Source organism: Chrysemys picta, chromosome 11, assembly GCF_011386835.1.
Source record: "Chrysemys picta bellii isolate R12L10 chromosome 11, ASM1138683v2, whole genome shotgun sequence".
NCBI lineage: Eukaryota > Metazoa > Chordata > Testudines > Emydidae > Chrysemys > Chrysemys picta.
The window spans coordinates 49,225,126-49,248,878 of NC_088801.1; the positions used below are offsets into that span (position 1 = coordinate 49,225,126).

General features: G+C 39.3%; 1 protein-coding gene across 3 annotated transcripts in view; it reads left to right on the forward strand.

Moving 5' to 3' along the window:
- Positions 1-23,753, forward strand: part of LOC101944597 (hyalin-like) — a 296,774-nt gene that overhangs the window by 262,787 nt on the left and 10,234 nt on the right. For all 3 annotated transcript variants that reach the window (XM_065561988.1, XM_042860643.2, XM_065561987.1), the window contains 2 exons: positions 9,407-9,505; positions 18,134-18,370. In XM_065561988.1, the coding sequence (XP_065418060.1) occupies positions 9,407-9,505; positions 18,134-18,370 (336 nt within the window). The remainder of the gene's footprint in view (positions 1-9,406; positions 9,506-18,133; positions 18,371-23,753) is intronic.

Sequence of the window (23,753 nt, forward strand, 5' to 3'; positions counted from 1 at the left end):
CACCTGGTGCCCTGAGCCCATCACTCTTGCAGTGACACAGGCAGCCTTCCAGTTCACTGTCCCACTGGTGCCACTTCCCCAGTGGCAGGTATGGGACCCAGACCCACCCCCTACTCTTGGTTTCATCCCAGGGACCCTACAACATGCAGACAAAGTATGTTCAGTCCCCAACTTTGCTACTTACTCTGTGGGCTGCTTCCTACCCTGCATCTCACAAGCTCTCTTTTCCATCCTGCTCTCCTTAGGGTATGCCCTTCCCTGCGGGCCAGGCCCCCCTACTCTATCCCTGAGTTCCCACTTTCCTTCTCTACTAAACAGAGGGTGACCACAAACTTCCTCCCGACAGATTTTGCTGCTGCCAGCTTTCTGGGTTTAAACTAGCCCAGCCCAACCTCTGCTCAGGTGAGCTTCCCTCTAATCAATGCTGTCCATGCAGCCTATATCTCCCTCTTTTGCTGCTTAATTGGCTGATTGGGCCTGCCTGGCCTAATTCAGCCCTCTCAGAACCAGTGTGGGGAGTACACCCCACCACAGATCCCAGTCAAGATCAGAGCCCCGTTGTGCTTGGCACTATTGATATATAACAGAAACAATCAATGGGATTTAAACTCTGAAGGGTTAACATACCTTTTGAAAATGGGACTTGGGATCCTAAACCTAAGATGTTGCAAGACTGAGCACAGCAATGCCAAAATACCTTTACAAATCTGGACCTTAGTGACCTGCCAAAGGTCTATGCCAAGGCCAGGAGTAGAACCCAGATGATTTGCCTCTCAGTGCAGGATTTTAACTGTAAGAGCATCCTTCTTCTTTCTGCTGCACACATTTATTTCAAAATGCGATGAGTATGGAGAGCATGTGATTAAATGTAAATGTGGTTATCCTGATTTAATTGTGCTTTGGTGTCTTTATTTCAAAATCTACTAAAATTCTCATTTTGAAATGAGCATTCAAAAACAGGAACAGTATATTGTTTATAAGTTGGATGGGTCACAGTTGTTTTAGTACATTCCTTAATCAAATTGAGTATATCATGCCAACAAACGTTGTTTGTTTGTTTTTTTCTTCCAGAAAAGGTGTGTTAAAATGCTGGCACAGGTTGTTCATTTATATGTTAACCTTTGCCATTGAAAACACATGGTATAAGGCTGAAGGAGCATTAATAAGGCTGTCTTATAGGATAGCTAATGTGACACCAATTTTTAAAAAGGGCTCCAGAGGTGATCCCGGCAATTACAGGCCAGTAAGCCTGACTTCAGTACTGGGCAAACTGGTTGAAACTATAATGAAGAACAAAATTCTCAGACACAGAGATGAACATAACTTGTTGGGGAAGAGTCAACATGGTTTTTGTAAGGGGAAATCATGCCTCACCAATCTACTGGAATTCTTTGCGGGAGTCAACAAGGGAGAATCCAGTGGATATAGTGTACTTAGATTTTCAGAAGGCCTTTGACAAGGTCCCTCACCAAAGGCTCTTAAGCATAGTAAACTGTCATGGGATAAGAGCAAAAGGTTGCCAATCCCTGGATAACAGGGAAGGTCCTCTCATGGATTGGTAACTGATGAAAAGATAGGAAACAAAGGGTAGGAATAAATGGTCAGTTTTCACAGTGGAGAGATGTAAATAATGGTGTCCCCGAGGTGTCTGTACTGGGGCAAGTCCTATTCAACATATTCATAAATGGTCCGTAAAAAGTGGGAAACATTTGAAGATGATACAAACTACTCAAGATAGTTAAATCCCGGGCAGACTGCAAAGAGCTACAAAAGGATCTTTCTAAACTGGATGAGTGGGCAACAAAATGGCAGATGAAATTCAATGTTGATAAATGCAAAGTAATGCACATTGGAAAGCATAATCCCAACTATACATAGAAAATGGTGGGGTCTAAATTAGCTGTTACCACTCAAGAAGGAGATCTTGGAGTCATTGTGGATAGTTCTCTGAAAACATCCACTCAATGTGCAGCGGCAATCAAAAAAGCGAACAGAATGTTTGGCATCATTAAGAAACGGATAGATAATAAGACAGAAAATATCATATTGCCTCTATATAAATCCTTGGTGCACCCACATCTTGAATACTGCATGCAGATGTGGTCGCCCCATCTCAAAAACGATATATTGGAATTGGAAAATATTCAGAAAAGGGCAACAAAAATGATTAGGGGTATGGAACGGCTGCCATATGAGGAGAGATTAGTAAGACTGGGACTTTTCAGCTTGGAAAAGAGATGACTAAGGGGGATATGATAGAAGTCTATAAAATCATGACTGGTGTGGAGAAAGTAAATAAGAAAGTGTTATTTACTCCTTCTCATAACACACAAACTAGGGGCCACCAAATTAAATTAATAGGCAGCAGGTTTAAAACAAACAAAAGGAAGTATTTCTTCACACAATGCACAGTCAACCTGTAGAACTCTTTGCCAGAGCATGTTGTGAAGGCCAAAACTATAACAGGGTTCAAAAAAGAACTAGATAAATTTATAGAGGATAGGTCCATCAATCGCTATTAGCCAGGATGGGCAGGGATGGTGTCCCTAGCCTCTGTTTACCAGAAGCTGGGAATGGGTGACAGGAGAAGGATCACTTGATGATTACCTGTTCTATTCATTCCCTCTGGGACACCTGGCATTGGCCACTGTCAGAAGACAGGATACTGGGCTAGATGGATCTTTGGTCTAACCCAGTATGTCCGTTCTTATGTTCTTAAGTCACAATTCATGTTTTGCCTCTACTATAAGTTCTGTGGAATGGAGTACAGATGCTAAGATCTGTTTTCTTTCAAATACTTACTATAACTAGTGTGTACTATATGGTACAGAGCTTTACACAGTCATTTATCTGCCAATATATAATCAGGAAGCTTTACCATGTTATGAGCTCTGAAGACTAAAGTCTCTAAATTGTGCATTATGGTCTAAGCATGGTTTTCTCTGTTTTAGAGGGAAGTTAAATCCAGTAGATCTCAGCTCGAGAGGTGCAAAAGTGGAGAAAACCACCACTTCCCAGTGATCCTGCAGAAGGCCCTCTTATTACAGACTGGAGTTCCCAAAAAGAATTGGGGGCATTTGCTGGCTGGCAGTCTATGGGAGGATGGCTATGGGGGCATGGGAGGGGATTTATGGATTTGGTGGGGGGAAAACCCTCTATAATTTCTGAGGCAACATAATCTGCCCCCCCCAAAATAATTAGGAAGAAACTCAGTATATCTACCCACCTATTCGTGTTATTCCTCTGTAGGGGAACAAGGGTTTTTTAATTGTCCCTAAGTAATGTGTGTCACTCTTGTTAACAATAGTGGGAATTAAATTAGAAGCATTTTGCATGTATATTCTGCATAACATACTGGCATTGGATCATAAATTGGTAAATTCAAGACAAGAGTATAAGCTTTTTAAAATATATCTAGTATCCATTACCTGCAGTTATTTCTGGTGATTTATGACTTTGGACCCTAGCTCTTTGTATGGGCATTTTGCAAGCTCATTCCTCCTTGAAAGAGGGGATTAGCTATGAAGAATTGCAGAATTACCCTTTTAGAGAACCTGCTTAACAGGAGGTTTGGGGGCTCTACCCACCAGTGGAGGGTCTCCACCAAACAGTCCAGTTGATCCAGGAAAAGCAAAGGACAGAGTACTAGAATGTATGGCTCTGATGTTCTCATTGCTGTGATCTGCCAAGAATGGTCTCTAATGCACTGGCTCCTGTTGGCAATCTCTGCCATTCTCTGTGTTTTAGTGACACTGCACTTAAAGCTTCATTCTAAATGATTGTTTTAAATATGTAGTAAACTAGAAACTGAATATGTCTGAATAATTCCACCTCCCACTCTCTAGGATGCCATATCAGGTGAATGCCCAGTGAGGAGGTGGTGCTAACTGCTAAATGGATGATTAAAATAATCCCCTGAAGAGTGAATTCCTTCAAAATATCTCATTACTAAGTTCACAAGTATTTCTGTAGAAAAAAATGAAAATACCCCTTTCCCTACAGTGAGAGGCTAACTGTCCTTCTAACATGACAATTTAAGTTAATGTCCCAAGCATAACTGATTTTTCCTTCTAGTTATGCTTCAAGCTTCCTTGTTAATTAGCATATACTTGAAAGAGCAACAGCTAATTATCTGAATATCTTTATGTGTTATGGCTTAAGGAAGATTTTTTTCTCCAGTTCTTTTTTAGTTCCTCTGTCATGATTACATATACTTACTAAGTTGTTTGGGAGATGTGAGCAGAGATGCATGGCATTAGCTGATTTCTATTTATAAGTAAGAAACAAACAAAAAAATTTAAAGGACTGGGAACCTTCAAGTGCACTCATTGGTCCCATTGCAACACATGTACAACTTTTAGGCCCATGAGCAGTCCCAGCCAAGTTAATGGGACTATTCCAATGTTTAAAGTGAAGTGCAAAGTACTACATTTGGGAAGGAAAAATCAAATGCAAAATGGGGTATAACTGACAAGGCAACAGTGCTGCTGAGTGTACATAGCATTACAGTGGATCACAAATTGAATATGAGTCAACAATGTGATACAGTTGTGAAAAAGGTAAATACTATTCTGGGATGTATTAATGGAAGTGCCATATGTAAGACATGGGAGGTAATTGTTCCACTATACTCAGCACTAGTGAGGTCTTAGCTGGAGCACTGTGACTAGTTTTAGGCACTGCACATTAGAAAAGATGTGGACAAATTGGAGAGAGTCCAGAGGAGAGCAACAAAAATGATAAAAGGTTTAGAAAAAAATCACTTATGAGGAACGGTTAAGAAAACTGGGTATATTTAATCCTGAGGAAAGAGGATGGAAGGTGGACCTCATGATAGTCTTCAAATACGTTCAGAGCTGTTACAAAGAGGATGGCGATCAATTGTTCTCTATGTCCACTGAAGATAGGACAAGAAGGAATCTGCTTAATCTGCAGCAAGGGAGATTTAGGTGAGATATTAGGAAAATCTTTCTAACTAAGGGAATTAAGCATTAGAATAGGCCCCAAAGGGACATTGTGGAATCTCCATCACTGGAGGTTTTTAAGAACAGGTTAGATCAACACCTGTCAGGGATGTTCTAGGTATGCTTGATTCTGCCTCAGCAGGGGGGTTTGTGTGTCCCTTTCAGCCCTACATTGCTATGGTTCTATGATTTTTAGCCTATGTAATGGTCTAATAACGTTTGCTTTCTCTTTATAGATTCATAAATTTTAAGACCATAAAAGACCATTGTGATCATATTAGATAGTCTGACTCCTGCAACAGTGTAAGGCATTGAATTTCACCTACTAATTGTTGCATCAGTTCAGTATCTTGTGGTTGAGTTTGAACATATTTTTTAAAAAGCATTCAATTTTAAGCTAAAGACTCCAAGTGATAGAGGATGTTAATTACGTTTCTGTTAAACATTTGCACCTTATTTCTACTCTGAATTTGTCTAGCTTTAGTTTCCAGACATTCTAGCTTGTTACAGCTTTGTTTGGTAGATTAAAGAGCCTTACATTTTACTCCCTGTCTAAAGCAACAGAGGGTCCTGTGGCACCTTTAAGACTAACAGAAGTATTGGGAGTATAAGCTTTCGTGGGTAAGAACCTCACTTCTTCAGATGCAAGTAATGGAAATTTCCAGAGGCAGGTATAAATCAGTATGGAGATAACGAGGTCAGTTCAATCAGGGAGGGTGAGGTGCTCTGCTAGCAGTTGAGGTGTGAACACCAAGGGAGGAGAAACTGCTTCTGTAGTTGGATAGCCATTCACAGTCTTTGTTTAATCCTGATCTGATAGTGTCAAATTTGCAAATGAACTGGAGCTCAGTAGTTTCTCTTTGGAGTCTGGTCCTGAAGTTTTTTTGCTGTAAGATGGCTACCTTTACATCTGCTATTGTGTGGCCAGGGAGGTTGAAGTGTTCTACAGGTTTTTGTATATTGCCATTCCTGATATCGGACTTGTGTCCATTTATCCTTTTGAGTAGTGACTGTCCAGTTTGGCCAATGTACATAGCAGAGGGGCATTGCTGGCACATGATGGCATATATAACATTGGTGGACGTGCAGGTGAATGAGCCGGTGATGTTGTAGCTGATCTGGTTAGGTCCTGTGATGGTGTTGCTGGTGTAGATATGTGGGCAGAGTTGGCATCGAGGTTTGTTGCATGGGTTGGTTCCTGAGTTAGAGTTGTTATGGTGCGATGCGTGGTTACTGGTGAGAATATGCTTAAGGTTGGCGGGTTGTCTGTGGGCGAGGACTGGGCTGTCTAGGTACTTATACATTGTGATCAGGTTTCCTTTTAAAGTCTCTTTTTGATAAACTAAAAAGATTGAGTTCCCTACGTTTTTCAATGTAAGGCATGTTAGCCAGTCCAATTCATTCCTGTGACACATCTTTGTACTCTTCCTAAATTTTCAACATCCTGTCTTCAATGTGAATACCAGAACTAGATACAGTATTCCAGAAGTGGACTCACCAGTACAGTATAGATAAAGTATAATAACCTCCTTGTTCCTATTTGATATTTCCTTGCCCTATCGCCACAACATCACACTGGGAGCTTCTGTTCAGTTGGTTATCCAAAATGAATCCTAAGCACTTGTCTGAGTCACTGCTTTCCGGGATATAGTCCCCTATCTTGTAAGTTTGGTCTTGCATTTGGCCATATTGAAACACATAATGTTAGATTGTGCCCAGCTAACCAAGCAATGCAGATCACTTCCTACCAGGGGCCTCTCTTTGTGAGTATTTTTCACCTGCTCAACCTTTTCTCATCTGCAAACTTTATCAGCAATGATTTACTTCCTATTAAAACAACAAGGAGTCTGGTGGCACCTTAAAGACTAACAGATTTATTTGGGCATAAGCTTTTGTGAGTTAAAACCTCACTTCTTCGGATGCCACTCCCAGTCCCTATTCAAGCCCAGATTAATGGTGTTGAATTTGCAAATGAATTTTAGTTCTGCTGTTTCTCTTTGAAGTCTGTTTCTGAAGTTTTTTTGTTCAATGATAGTGACTTTTAAATCTGTAATAAAATGACCAGGGAGTGGCTGGCTCACTACAGAAGCAGCTTTTCCTCTCCTGGAATTGACACCTCCTCATCTATTATTGGGAGTGGACTACATCCACCCTGATTGAATTGGCCCTGTCAACACTGGTTCTCCACTTGTGAAGTAACTCCCTGCTCTCCATGTGTCAGTATATAATGCCTGCATCTGTAACTTTCACTCTATGCATCCGAAGAAGTGAGGTTTTAACTCACGAAAGCTTATGCCCAAATAAATCTGTTAGTCTTTAAGGTGCCACCAGACTCCTTGTTGTTTTTGTAGATACAGACTAACACGGCTACCCCCTGATACTTACTTCCTATTGTTTGTCACGCTCTATTGCGTTTTGTTTAAAATGAGATTTTAAGCTCTTGAGAGCAGGGATTGCATCTTCCTTTGTGTCTGTACAATGCCTAGTGCAAGGGAGCCCCAGGCCTAAGTGGATCTTTGAGTGCTGTTGCAATACAAATAAATAAATAACTATGAATAGTTCAAAAACTCACTATTTTGCGTAGTTCTATCATCCATCTTTGGTCCGCTAAAATATTAATCCTGCAAAAATGGAAAAGTCAATCCTCACAAATATTGATGCCCAGCTTGTTGATATGGCTGACCTCACAGCTAAGTACCAGCTGGCATCCTGCAGAAAAGGAATGCCTGAAAAATTCAAAGCAATTGGAGCTGACCTTTTAGTGGTCTGTGATTAACATGGACCCTGAGGATAGATATGCCGCTTGCCCTACCCTCCCTTTATACTAACCCTCTTTATTTACTTTGTGGATTATGGTGAATCTGGTATTTTGGTATATGTCTTGTATTTGGAAAAATTAATAAAAATTATAAGGAAAAAACCCTTTACTCTTTCATACATAAACTTAAACTTTAGCAGCCAAGAAGTTATCACTTCCCACCCAGCAGTTAGGTAAACACTCCTCCAGTAACTCTAATAAATACCTAGCAGGTAACTTCTGCTGCATTGTTTGGATTAAATAACAATACAAGTACATCTCTTTTATTCACTCTTCATGCACCCCTCCTCCAATATTGCCTAAGTACATATTTAATAATCATGTCTCTCCATCCTATAGCAGTCTGCGTTTGAGATTTACCCATTCTGAAATGAGTATCTTCAGCAACTAATTTTCTGTGACAATTACATTAGATGGATCGGATCAGCCTGCAAGCTCCATGTGGCTGCTAGCTATTTTTCAGCTTTTTTTCTGTTGACTAGCAGCCATTTTTATTAGTTTGATGTAATTCCCCGAAACAAAACACTTATCTTAAAATGGTAAAACATGAGTAAAGGCTTACACATGAAAATGAAAATATTCAGCCAACCAGAATGCTGCTGTGAGGTCGTCATCCTCATCTGCTGCTCCAGTCATTGCACTGTCTTCCTTGAGTCCCTTTAGTAGCTACTCTTGCTTTGTCCACACCTCTGCTCATGCTTACATCTTTGTTACCATTTTATCTCACTCCCCCGCTCTATCAGCCCATGACTCCAACCTAACTGATTTCTTTGAACTCCTTTGAACCCTTTCGTAAGAGTGGGCATTCAGGGCTTCCCATTACATATGTGACTAATTTAAAATTGTTGTTTGTTTTTAGCAATAGACAACCTTAATTCTGGCATTTCCTTACTTTTGTGTGCTTGCCTTTGCAACCTTAATAAAGTTGATTTAACATAGGTATTTGGGTGTATTTTTGTCTAACTTGAGGATGGAAGTATAATGTTTACTTTCTATTTATTACATTATCTTAACCAAACTTAAGCCACTAAATAATTACCTAAATCTTTGAGCTTTCAGCCTTTTATGAACAAATTGTTTAGGGTTGAAAAATAAACCAAGTCCCCAATCCTAAAATGTACATTAGGTGAGCTATTTTTGAAGTGAGTGTGGCTCTGATGTGTTGGAAATTGCAGGATCGGGGCCAAAGTTTGTTAATGTTTAGCACCACTAATTGTATTGAGGAAAAAGGTTGTGTTAGAACTAGGCTTAACAGGATAGAAACAAGGTACAAGCTCAGTGCAACACAATGCCTAAAAGGCTCTCAAAAATTGTTTTATCTTGGTTGTATCAGTAGAGAGAGGCCAAGGACAGTGGTGATAACTAAGAGTTCTGTGTACAGGACGCCAATAATATCAAATTTCAAATTTAGTTTTCACTATGTCTGCTACTTTTAACTTTCTGCAACTATTTCCTTAGAGTTCAAAGGCTCCTAATTATGCTCCAGATAATATACTCTAGAGTACATATTATTGTGTAACATGAAAATAAAGTTCATCTTTGACATTTCCTTGAAAAGTTTTTTTATGTGATGTGCTATCCTGGAGGGGTCTTCATGAAATTTTAAACTCTTTTGCCCTTACAGATAATCAGAAAAAGTCTCCTGAGATCTACACAGCTCATGTAGAGGGACGTGGAGCTACAGCTATGAAAATTAAATGGCCAAAGAAATCAAAACAACCAGGTAATATTTCCTTTTGACTGAACAACTTTACTTAAAAAGTGATAGACATTGGACAAAAGCAGACTATTTTTTTTTAATCCACAAACTTTATGGTCCAGATCATCATCTGGTGTAAATTGGTTGACTTCAAAGGAGCTACACAGATCTAAACCAGCTGTGAAGCTGGTGATGATTCAGATAAATTAGATCCTGGATCCTAAACACTTCTGATTGTAGTTTTGCAAAATCAAATTCCAATCAATGAGGTTTGGCACTCTGATGTAAAACCCAGCCTCATCCCCCCTCATCCAGTAAATGAATCAACTTAAAAGCATTTTTGTTTCAAACTTTTTTTTTTTCTTCCTGGGAGTTTGGAGTACATATTTTGGGTTAGTTGTGGTTGAACATCAGGACTAACATGGAGATTGTAAAATCCAGGCTTAAGCCTATACTTGTGCTTGGACAGTTTGATTCATTTAAAAAAAATGCTTTTCAGTTTGCATCCTAAATACCTTGAGTTGGAATGCATGATGTGAAAATGAAGTTCTGTTGATTTACATAAAATATTATGAAATAATTTTAAATAATAAAATAATTGTCATTGTCATGCAAATAAATATAAGATAATAAGAGAGGGGTTTTTAAAAGGGCCTAAATGATTTAGGAACACAAGTTCCACTGACTTTCAACTTCCTCAATGTCATTGAGATATGTGCTTTTAAATACCTTAGGCACTTTTGAAAATCTTCCCCAGGTGGCAACAACAACAATCCAACTGCAATTGAAGTCAAGACATATAGTGAAGCTCAAATTTAGGGTAAATGTGATAAGCTTTGTGAAAGTTTTTTAAATTTATTTACACAGGGTAAGAGGATGCCTCAGTTTTCTGTACAGTGGGATTGTTTATTTTGGTATCTAGAATAATTGATATTAGTTCTTGTAGATTTAAATATTAAAATCTAGTCACCTCTGAAATTGATCTGTCCATGTTTATTGCTGTGTTATACAATGGGAAGGTTACTGTATTATTTCAGCTGGGAGATAACTCTCCTGACCCTTCTCATGTTCCTCTTCTGAACTGCAACACATACATGCATATATACTTGGGATCAATCTTGTATTGTTCTGGGGCTTGTGGGTGAAAAGTGAATAGCACACAGAGACCCTTCATCATGCGCAGGATCCTTCCACGTGCACGATATGTGCTAGCTAGATGTACTCGACTAACATCATTCTATACACAACATACCCAAAAGCAGAATGGTGTGCAGGTGAGTAACATGTCCAGTCTCCCAAGTCTATAAATCTTAATCATGAGGATGTTGCATAGGATGTCTGTAGAAAAGAAATGTTTGAGTCTTAATTGTGTGTTTTAACCAGTGCCACACTGGTGATCGCTGGTAACTGGTGGATCACCATGTTGTTTCTGCTCATATGAGAGGCAAAGTGTTCCCCGTAGCTCACAACGTGTTGGCTCTTTGTCTGCAGTCTAGAAAAATGACAAAAATCTTACTTAACACTGCTGATAACTTGGAGCTGTGATATTAATCAAAATCACTTCAAAGGCAACCATGTCTTTATTTAATAGACATAGTGACATAGCTATGAAGCATGTTTTTTTTAAGTGATAAAATACGCGAATAGCCTTTGTATTCATATGGGATATTTACAATACGGTCACTGCAAATGTAAAATACATAATATCCAAGTTTATTTCATATGATTTTATCATTCAAATTAACCCAGGACCTCATTAACAACTAGGGTCATGTGAATTGGTTCAGTTGCCTCAGAAGTCACAATCACGTCTCAGCAGGAGCTGAACATAAGGCACTGTTGCCTACCCTGGCCATTTTATTATAAGTCCTGCAATATTTTGGTGGTGTTCTTGAAGCCCCAGCTGCTGCAATCAAGAAGCCGTATGAAAATCTTTTAAAAAATAGTAAGTTTCTCTCCATCATGCTTGAGGAGAAGAGCTTTAAAAACGAAGCCAATTGTAGCCTAGAGGTTCAGGAAGGCAAATAAAAAGAACCCCCCCAAATTGTTTATTTTTAATAAACCTCATGATATTTGAATGCTGGGGTTGACGATACTTGATAAAGCGTAATCCAAAATAGTAATCCTCTAAATATGGTGCTGGATGAGCTTTGCTATTTTGGAATTCAATATTTCACAGTGATGCTTGTGTTTAATTCAGATGTTCTGAACCTGTACATTTTGGACCCAACTGTGTAATCCTTACTGTGCTGAGGAACAATTATTCAAGAAAATAGCTGCATTGTCACTGGAGCCAATGGGATTAATAATTTTAGGAAGTACTCACCAATGAGTTCCAAAATTGTGCCCTCTGGCTTTTTCCAGCGAGTGGCTGCATGGCTCTCTCATCTTTTGGCTACAGAATATTGTTGTTTTTTTGTTGATTTGCCAGTTAGCGGAAAAGTACTAACCCAAAGCAATTTATGTAAGAAGTAAACAGGGAAATGTTAAGAAAACAAAAATGTTTGTGAAAGTGCCAAACTAAGCTTAGCTTTGAAAATGATCTTGTAGTATGAAGAAATAAAGATGAGTGTAATTGGCCTATGCACTACCAGGCAAGAAATGATACCAAATGATTAGCTGTAATTTTTCTTTCCTAAATGAACTCCCAAGTTCTTTGATGAACATAGCAGAGGAAATTACCACAAGTATCATTCAAAACCAACAGATGTCCAAGATCAGAGGTGATTCATTCTCATGTTGTTGAGGATATCATTTGTCACCAGTCATTCAGCTAGATATTCATCACCAAACTTCTTCCCTGAAGTAAAGTTAGATAAATTGGATCAAGAAAACAGTGGAAATGTTGTGCAATTGTGTGCCTGTTAGGGATTTTCTTTGTTGGCACGTATTGAGTGTGTGTGTGCGTGTGTGTCTGAATCTGGATGGAGGAAAATAAAGAGTAATTCTTATATAACATTTCCTTCCATAGTTCTCAAAGATTTTTACAGTGTGGGTAAGTATCATTGTCCTCATATTATAGAAGAGGAAACTAAAGGCAAATTAAATAGAAAATCTTGGATCGTGGAACAAAGGCACCTGTTCTGTCCATACCAGTGAAACTGCTATAATCATGTAAGGATCATTTCCCTGGCTAGATTTAAAGGCCAGCCTTACCATATTTAAACTTGCACTGCCCTTAGTATTGTTGATCGCTCTCCCCTTCTCTTCATCTTACTAGAGCTACTTGAATATTTTCCAACAAAACTTGAGGAGCTGGAGCTGGCTCTCTGGGGTAGGGAGCCTGCCAGCCACACAGTACTCCAGCTAGAGCCTGGCCTCTGTTGGTAGGTAGGATCCCCAGAAGACAGACTGACAGCCCCCAAAACCCCAGCTGGAGCTAGATCTCTTGGCACTGGTAGGTTCCCTGCTCCACCAGCCCTGGAATCTGGATGCCTTGAAGTCCCCAGCCAGGGGCATTCTTCATGGAGAGGCTGCCCCAGAGCCATGGATGCTGAGAGCTGGTCCTAGGATTTCCAGATTCCCAACTCTGTGGCAAGGACCTTGGAAATCCTGAGAGCCCCATCTCAAGCTAGGAGCCTAACAGCCCCGAGAGCCATTTTCAGAAGTGACTTTGGCACTTAGGAGTCTCCACTTTCGAGACAGAGGCTCCAAAGTGCCTCCTAAAGTACTTTTGAAAATGGGACTTTGGCTCCTGAGTCACTTAGGTGTCTTTTGAAAATTTTACTCAATGACAGGTGGATGAATCCAAAATATGGCAATGTCAATTATTATTTTTATGTGACGTCTATTCTCTTGTTTGAAAAGGCCCTGAAAGGCACTGATCAGAGTTAATGAAAAAGGGTTCTCCTTCCTTAGAGTAACAGTGTGAGGAGAGGAGAGTGTTGAACCTCAATGCACATTTTATGTTGCTCAGCCTCAAAGAACTCTTCTGGACCCTATTAACAAAATGCTGAGGTGGCCTGAGTCTCTTTTGAAATGAATAGGTGTAGTTTGGATGGGATTATTTTTTGCCGAAATGACAGCAGAAATCAAGTGTATGTAACAAAGAAAGATAATGAGTCTCAGAGATAAACTATGAGATTTGAGAAGTGTCTATTTTTCACATAACAGGTCTGTTATGAAAATCATAATTCACAAGGTACCCTTGAAACTGTGTTTTTACAGCTTAGTTTGGTCTTCTAATCTCTCTGTCAACTGGCTCCCACTAGATTTATATCTGATATCAAATACAGTCCTAAATTAAGATGAAAAATTCAGAGGTAAAATATTCAGTTATCTGATGATGAGACAAATCCAGGTCAAAATGAAGGAATGGGAAAAACAACTTAGATCCAGTGCCTTCTGACAAATACAAGTACTGGTCTGCTAACACAGCAGCATGAAATCAGTGCTTTGTGCTTTACAACTATTCATGTTTGCCTTTAAAAACGGTCTTTAAGTTTGTTAAAAATTTTAAGCTAAAATTAAGGATGTTTTGCTTCTTTATGGGTCCATGAAGATTTGATTTCTCTGCCCCAATTGCTGGTGGTGAAAACTTTCATTCACTAAATTCTACCAGAACTGTCCTTCAAAGCCATAATATTTAAATGTGATTTCAGAAAACAACCTTTGCAAATAGACTACATTCACAATATTATTACAATATGTATGGTTGCTCTTTAGGATGTAGCCAATTCATGTTGAAATTCAGAGAAAAAATTCTGAATTGCAATATAGCAACTTTTCCTGGTCAGTGGAGTATCAAGTTAAAATTTATATTAACTTCTCTTTACCTCAGTGTTTCTCAAATTGGGGAATTTGTGTAGGGAAAGCCCCTGGGGGGCCGGGCCGGTTTGTTTACCTGTCCCGTCTGCAGGTCCAGCTGATCGCGGGCGGCTCCAACTGGCCACACACGGTTCGCAGCCCCCATTGACCCGGAGCACTGAACCGCGGCCAGTGGGAGCCGCGATCGACCGGACTTGCGGATGGGGCATGTAAACAAAGTGGCCCGCCCCGCCCGGGGCTTTCCCTACACAAGTGGCAACCCCAGTTTGAGAAACACTGCTTAAACTAAACCTGTATGTTAAGAAAAGTACACCTAAAATACTTGAAAATATGTACGAAATCTAAAAACCTGTGGCTGAAATTTCTACAGGCCAGAATCTACCACCATGACATTAAGTGGTACCTTAGTGCACTAGTCCCACTGAAAGCAATGGGATTACTTGCAGAGTAAGTCCCCAGTCCTGCATTATGAGCCTGCATGGAAAAGCACCAGTGAAATCAATGGGATTCTGCCCTCAGAATCACAAGGCTTGGAGCTTAAGACACTACATGGTATTGGGAAGGCTCTGTCAGTAGCCCTAGACAATGTACAGCTTTTGCGGGATCTTTTTTCTAAATGAATACATCCTCTTTTCACATGTACTATGATGGATTTGACACAGGTATATTTAGGATTAGATGGGCGTTTTGGGTGGTAGGATGAAGGGCACAAATATAAAACAAATCTAAACACAGGGATGAATTCTGTGCTGATTCAAACCCCATGTCAATCAATGGGGCAACAGAGGATGTAAATCAGTGCAACATTTGGCCCAAGGCCTTTCAGAACATTTTTCCTGAACATTTCAACAACAAACTATTTTTGCACAGACGCTATACACTGGAGAAAGCTATTTTTGAGGTGATTCATATCCTGATGTTCATAAATAATGTGATCATTTCTGCATTCAAATGTGAAACATTTCCACTGGGTCTAGAAGAAAAAATCCACAGCATAGTGTACCTGTCCTAAAATATAGTCATGGTTACATGATTGAGCAATCAAACATGATTACACTCTGATAGAGAACACTCAATGGTTAGTTTTACACAGTCGTTTAAGGCCTTATTGTTGAAGTTGTTCACTGCCTAATGTAGTAGAGCTACTTACCACTACGGTGCTGGCATTGTATTATATTATAGCTGCTGGTTTCACAGAATGAATTGCTAGAATCTGGCCCTCATGATTTCACATTTTGATTACTGTAATGTCTCCCTTTCTGGCCTCCCTAACAATCACACTCCTGTTCATACAAAACATAGCAGCTAAGATCTTTTACCTTGCCCATCACTCTGACCACATCTTTCCTGCCCCACCTTATGAATCTTCCATCTGACTCCCTGTTTTCCATCACAAGTTTAAATATCTTGTCTTCAAAGCCATTTACAACGTGTCCCTACTTTACTTTTATATCCTTGGCTCTAACCATGTTTTCCCCCTCTGTTCAGTGAAGATCCTAGCCCTGCATGGCCATTAGTTTGCTATTCTCACAAATGTCTCCATTTTGCCTTCTACACACGGAACATCTCCCTCAGGGAATCATCTTGCTTCCTCTCATCTTGCAAATCCTTGCTTCTGACCCTCTTCTGTCTTGGGAGCTACAAGATATCAACCAACTACAGATGAACTAGGATGAACAACAATCAAGGATAGCTGATTGTACTTATTTGTTTATCATCTATTATACTCTATGTTGCAGCTTGTTTCTGATTAGATTGTAAGCTCCCTGGAGCAGAGACAATGTATTCTTCTGTGTTTATACAGCATCTACCACCATGTTGTCCTAAACCTACATGGGGCTGTTAAGTGTTACCAAAATAAAAACAAATAGTGATATTGACATAATAATCTTCTCAAATAAGTCCTGTGATCACTATGTTGGGGATGATGATTTTCTGTTAGGATTAGATCAAGGTTACAAAAAGTCAATTATTCATAAAGGCACATCATCTCTTTTCTCAGAACAAGAGAATTTTTGCAGCCAAAACTTTGTAAACTGGCAGGGAAGTTGCTCAGAGTCTAAGAACTGACAGGCAGCTTGCAAACAGATGGGAGAGCCCTGCTCTTTGTGAACTTTTGCCCTAGAAAGTTAGAAAGAGAGAGGGGAAAAAGAGAGAGAAGAAATCCTCATTAGTGAGGTGAACATTTGTTCTAAATTAAATTTTTCTTATTCAGTCACACATTTACAATGAGTTTTTAAAAATAAATTGAAATATTGCCAAATAGCCTTAAAATTATTCAGCTACAGGCAAACAGGTGTCTTGGGAGGGTGATTTGAACACTTTTGCTTTTTGTGTGCTAGAAGATTGTGTGAACAAATTTTAAAATATATTTTTGTAGTTACAAGCATCTAAATGGTATGATGGTGGCCTAGAATCTGGATTATGTCACAGATTGCATTAAAAAATGTGAACAAAACTTTCCTCCCTGCAGGTTTAGCCTCTAGTTTCAATTACAATTGGAAATTTATTTAAAAGAAATGCAGATTACCCGTTGGGTAGGCAAAGCACGCGCTGCCGATTATTTTTACTCCAGTATAACTTTGTGATTTAACTTTGTTAATCTGGGAACTGTGATATTCTTAGAGTGTCTGGTCTTAGTGTGTTCCAAGTATAGCTGTAAGAGTTAAGAGCCATTGGGCCAAGCACTGTCCTCAATGATGCAGCCTAGGGTTTGTGGAGTTGTAAGGGTGTAATGAGGCATTAAAATGTTGCTTTAACTTTCTGAAGAGTTGCACAGGATTTAGCTATATACAATAACCCCCTCTAACGCCAGTGGGAGTCTTTTGACTCTTGAGTTCCAGGCTCCAACCAAAGACCATCATGAGGGCCACCTCTGGTGATCCAGGTGACTATAGAATTCTAACCCTAATAACATTGATAATAGAGGCATAGGTAAGAATGTATGTACATTACATTATTTTAAATATTTTTCTGGGTATGAAAAATATTTCTTCCTTCCTTCATTGAGTATATAGGACTGTTTCCTCATTGTATCACTATTTACTGTGTTAGCCCAAAGTTTAAATTCTTAGAACTTGGCTACACACACAGTTATGTTTTATGCACTGGATAGTTTGTTTTCTAATTCAAATTAGTTACATTGATATGAACCCCTCAGTGGGTCCTCTAAAATTTGCACCAAACTTATATCTTTTTATTTTAGTTTGGTAATTTACCAAATTATTGTTATTGTTGTTGTTTGTGGGTTTCTAAAACTTTCATACACAAATCCCACCCCTTCTTCTCTTTGCCCCATTGCCCCAGCCCTCAGCTCCATGTCATGGCATGTCCATTTGGCTGATGAACTAAGAAAAGGTGACTGTTCCTCTCTTTGGAGGTTAGGAAAATCCCCCCAACATTGGACAAAGGGTTGCTGCACTTCCATGAAGGTTTGAGCATGCTTGCAACAGTTTTTTGATTTTTAAGTGGTTCAAAAAATCTACAGTAAACCTAGAAGACTCTTAGTGCAGGTCCTATACATGTTTGTTTTCTGCATCCTGTTATTTAGTGCACAATACAGAATAAACATTGGACTATTTCGTATAAAGGAAACTGTCCCATTTATATGAGAAGAATCACAGTTTGCACTATTGTCACCCCACTCATATAAAAAACAGCTTATAAATCTAATTAGATCTGAAATGTCTCCAAAAATTAGTTGTGCAACAAATGTTGTCTCAGTAATATCATTTATTATCTTGTGCTTTCTCTCTTCTTAAATAGCCTTTATTGCTTAGCAGGTTGCAACTTACTACTAGCAAGAATGCATTATTCAAGCCTTTCGCTGTGCCACAGCAAGTGACAGCGTGTCATGTTTTTAATTGTCTCCCTTGAACTCCACAGATACGATTCCTCCAACCATAACAAATTGCCCATGGGACATTACCATAACCACCAAGACTGATCCAGTACAGGTCAGCTGGGAACAACCTGAAATTAGCGACAACAGTGGGGTGTTTACCTCAGTAGCTTCAATATCCAGTGGCTCCTGTTTCCGGTATGGAACTCATCAAGTGCAATACACCGCCCATGATGAAGCAGGAAATGAAGCCTCCTGCCAGTTTAAAGTTACCATCCAAAGTAAGTGCTATTATTGACTGAAGTTTAAGAAAGAAAAACAATCAGGATCCTGAAAACTGTTATGAACCAGATTTACGAATTTGAAGTAGAGCTGTTTGCTTTAATGCTACCTCTTTGGCAGTAATATTTCCTGTAAACAGTTGGATGTTCACCAAACCATGAATATTTTGCTGTTCATATCAAGTCCTATATACCAAGTGCTATGATTATATTAGGTGTAATAAAAATTGTATCTTTCAAGTACGTTTTGTGGCCAGTGGGCCAGATCCTCCACTGGCCTCAATTGGTAGGACTTCATTAACACCAGGAAACAGTCGTGGCAACTGTGGAGTAACTGTTGGAAAATCTTTTTAATGACAACCACTATTTGCCTGAGATGTGAGCTAGAGTTAAGAAGTAGTCAGCCAAGCACTGAAATATTCAGAAAGCCCTTGTTGTCTGACACTGATTCCCTGCAGTACTGATTTCCGAAAACGGTGCTTTCCAAAATGAAGTTAAAATTGGTAACACTCTTCCTGCTATTTCTCTATACTCATTAATAATCCCTTGTCTACACACACCAACTGTACTAATTTTAGCTGAACTGTTTTAGAAACTGATGTACTTAAGTCAGTGCAGTCACCATTGTGTGCACAATCTTAAATTAGTTTGAGTGCTTTACATTGATTTAAGCTAAATTAATATAAGGCTTTCTCAACTGATTTAAGATTGTCCCCACAAGGGGGTTGCACCCCCTTTACTATATCAGTTTCTAATGATTTAGTTAAATTAGCACAATTTTTATGTGTAGAAAAGTCCTGGCATTTGAAAGATCCGGATGAAGATCAATGGCAAATGGATATACCAATTCTTTAGTCAGTAGGGTTTGGATTTAAAAAAAAAAATAATTAGGACTTCTCTGAAATTAGCCAGGTTGTTTCTTTAGGTCTCATTTTAATTAAACTGCTCTATTTTAAGCAGAAAGATTTTTTGCTAGCATTGATTAACATTTTTAAATGAAAAGGAAAATGCAAGTGATACTTGAGTTAAGCCACAGTGCTGACAACTTGATTACTAGAGGTGGAAGAAAGAAGAAATAGAAAATTACTTTTCTTATTTGGGATCTCCTAGAAGCCATAATATAACAGCAAGCTTCATCAACGTGGTGGGAGAAAGCATTAAAGACATTTACTGAATATCTGTGTTTTGTAATTATGTGAACAGTTTTACTGTACAAAACCCCACAATCATGTGTGTCATTTCTGCTGTGTCTACATTAAGGAATTCTTGTAAAAACTTCCTCACTAGAGACCAAATGCAGAACAGGTTTTGACAGGCTTAATTAAGGGCATCAAATACTAGCAATTGCTGGAACCTCATGGCTGGTGCTGGCACCAATGAGGGTTCTATTGTTAAATCTCCTAGTGTGGACACATATTACTGGTGTGTATTGTATAGTGCTATTATTCCTTTGCCATATTTTTAATATAAAAATAACATTCATATAAGAGCACTCCCTTTTCCTAAATAATCCATACCTGATCTTTTCTTTCCCTTTTTTCCTTTTCACTATGGGATCTTCCCCATCTTCCATATAGCTACAGCTTGTACAGTATGTGTAGAATTTGATGAGACAGTTAAATACCCATGTCATTACAGAATGCTATACTTACCCCACAAATCGCAGTAGGTGATGGATGCAAAAAATACACTAACTTTTGTAGGATTTAGTTTTCACAAGAAAACTGAAGCAGTTTAAATTATGGTCTAATACTATACTCAATAGTGATTTACTTAAAACTGGTGCAAAAGACTGTGTGGACATTCTTATTTCACGTTACACTATGTTTATTTTGGATTATCTTAAATTGATTAGGAATTTGGTTTAAGCTAAATTGAAATAAGCCACTTTTAAACTGAAATAAGAGTCTCTACACAGGGGTTTGCACTGTTTTAACTAAATGGATTTATAAACCAATCTAAGTTGAACTAGAGCAACTTTGTTGTGTAGACAAGGCCTAAATTAGGGAAGGTGGAACAAATTCCATTAAATAAGAATGACCATTTTTAAGTTTTAAAAAGTTTTCATGTCCCTGCTCATTTGGCTTCAGGCAAATGCAGAAGTGCTGAAAATTCATGGGAGAGGCTAGTTTCATGCTATTTATACATGTCCTCTTTACAATCAGGTTTTAAATACCGCAGGCCTAGTCCTCCTCCCCACCCTTGGTATTTTAAGTACTTAATGCTTTCAGCTAAAGTGCAAAGCAATGTTAAAAAGAAGAAAACTGAATTTTCTTCAAACCTCAGAGAGACAAGGTGGATGAGGTAATATTTTTTATTGGGCCAACTTCTGTTGGTGAAAAACTCAGAAAAAGGCTCAAGTTTGGTTTGGGTAAATTTCAGATGAAGGTTGTGTTTTGTTTAAATTTTATTTGAACCAGTTCACAATTTCTACCAGCATTATTCCCCTGCAAAATCTGGCATCGTTCTGTGCACATACATGACAGCTGTCTAGTGGAAAGTGTGGCATTAGTGCATTTATAAAGGTGTTTGTTTAGCTACCTGTTGCAAATAGCAACTGCAAGAACTAAAGCTGTAACTGTGCTGAAGTTGGGCAGGATCCCAGTTCTTTTTGGGGGGGAGGGGGAGGAATAAAATGAAAAGCAAAGGTTCAAGATATTGTTGATGAGATAACTAACAATTGTGTTTACGTGTTTTTATTTTCCCACAAATTGTTATTTCAAAACAGAAGAATACATTTATGACTTTTTAGTTGGACTCTGTTCTGCTATTTAGAAGAGAGCTAATTACACATATTGTTGTACCATGATAACACCACACCAGCTCTATCCAGCCAACCAGCCTAGATTATTCAAGATGTCATATTTATTTATTTAAAAAAAACCTTTGGCTGTTTATCAGGAAGTGACTTCAATGAGGAAGCACAGTAATTCAATTATCAAACACTCCTCTCGATCAACTAAATACACATGAGCTGAATGTAAGAAAAAATATTTATTTACAATTACTCATCTTGTATAGGTCATTATGGTGACATGGGGCCTGATCATCCTCTCTTGTAAACAGGGAGGCGGCTTTGTAGGGATTGTAGAGGGAAATGGAAAATTCCATGAACATCTATAAAGTGATCAGTCCATTGTGTGGGACAAGCCGTGGTTCTGCTCCCAGGGCTATCAGCTGGGAAGAGCTGTGCCTCCATATAGTCTTGGGCCCTTTGCCCCTTCTGCTCCTGGGAAGCATGGGTCAGATGGAGACAAACTATCAGGGAGTCCTCAGGTTACTTTGGAGGGGATCAGCTATATGGAAAGAAAATGGAAGAGAAGGAAGGTGAGGGAGACAGGTCAGGGGAGAAGAGGGTAAGGATGGGCAGGTGTGGAGTGAAATTGAAGTGAAAAGACTTGGGAGAGGGAAGAGGCGAGGGAGGGATTGGAGCACAGGGCCAAGAAAGACAGAACTTTGTACACATTTGATTGAAATGGCCAATTGTGGAAAAGATCCCTGCTTTGGCTGCTTCTGGTCCAACTGGCTGGAATCTCTGGCTGGCTCCTGGTGCCCCCAGAGTGTATGGGATCCCTTCTGCATACTTTTGGCTGGGTGGAATGGTGCCCTGGCTGGCATATACTCCCACCCCACCAGTGCAGCAATCCCTGCTTTGGCTGCTACTGACTGGAGTCTCTGGCTGGCTTCTCTCTGTGGTTTTCCCCAAGGCCACAGGTCTGGGCAGAGGGAGACACCACGTGGATCCTAGTGACCCCAGAGAAGGAGATAGGGAGGAGGCTTCCTCTACACTGTTCTGGGTCCTGTGGTCAAGTTGTAATAGATACTCTAGAATTTTTTGAATAATAAGAACATGTCACATTTGTAGAATAATTTATATTCAAAGATATCAAAGTGCTTTACAAAGATGGGTAGGTGTCATTATGCCCATTTTACAGAAGTTTAAAGTAAGGAAACCTATGACAGAGTCAGGAACAGCTGCGTGCCTGCCTGGTCTTTAACCACCAGACTATATTTTTAGGTCTAACTTTGCAATCAAGGTCAGTACTCTCTGTCTCAGTGTAACGGTTTGTTGTTTAGTGATGTTTCAGATATGTATGTGTGCATAGTGCAGAGCTATTTATAAAGTACTGTGGGATGTGAAAGATGCTGAAAACATGTTTTATTTTATTTAGAAGAAGAATGCAACTGGTAGGTTAGTGTTAGTGCAGATCGAAATTTGTCCGATTTTATATATCACAGAGTAAATATTACTATTTTTCCTCTCTGCCCTAGCTGGCATATATAACCATGATTCCTTTCTTTCAGCACATACTCCAACCATGAAACATTCTTAGGGGAATGGTTCCTCAGGAATGTGTAAGCCAGAGCAAACATTGTGCTCTGGAAGGCAGCATCCTCTTCTTGTGTCACTGTAAACAAGAGGGATTGAAATACCATAGTTGACTAAAAGGTTGTGCACCATATATTAACTAAAATTCATGGAGCAAAAGTGTTCAAGCTATATAGCATGCATTTATCGCTTTAAGATTATTTTTTTTTATATGGGGGAGGGACTCCCTGGAGAAGGGGTAAACAGACCCAGATCTGCCTATTTCAATATCAAGTGGTGTTAATTAAATACTTTAGTGGACATACACTTAAGTGGGGACAAGTATCAGAGGGGTAGCCGTGTTAGTCTGAATTTGTAAAAAGCAACAGAGGGTCCTGTGGCACCTTTAAGACTAACAGAAATATTGGGAGCATAAGCTTGGGTGGGTAAGAACCTCACTTCTTGCATCTGAAGAAGTGAGGTTCTTACCCACCAAAGCTTATGCTCCCAATACTTCTGTTAGTCTTAAAGGTGCCACAGGACCCTCTGTTGCTTGTTAAGTGGGGACAATATACATTGTCTCTCCTGATAGGGAGTTGACAGTATCCATTGTCTCAAAGACAGTAACTCCTTTGAAATGCAAGAATTTAGAGTGAGAGATTGCTTTGAAGTTTCATTAGCTCCCTTTTGCTTAAGCCCCAGATGGCAGACCTAACAGTTTTGATTGACACCTGTATTGTGACTGCATGTAGTGATTCTGCATTACAGTCACATGGTCATCGCAAAGGCTATAGTGTGTCTGAATAGAGTTAAAAACATCTTCCCATAGACATTTGGGAGATGGCTGAAGAGCAGTAATGGAGAAAGTGACTGGTCAGAGAGTGACATTGAACTTAGAGGAGTTTGCTGGAGATAGAAAGGGCCATGTTACACATGTGAATTAGAGAGCTAGCCCCTCAAATCAGTTTAGCTTCATTATTTATGCCAGTTTACTCCGGCTGAGGATTTTGCCCATCAGCTGTATTTTGCTTTTGTCATCTAGTATCACTGTTCATGAGTATGCACAACTAAATG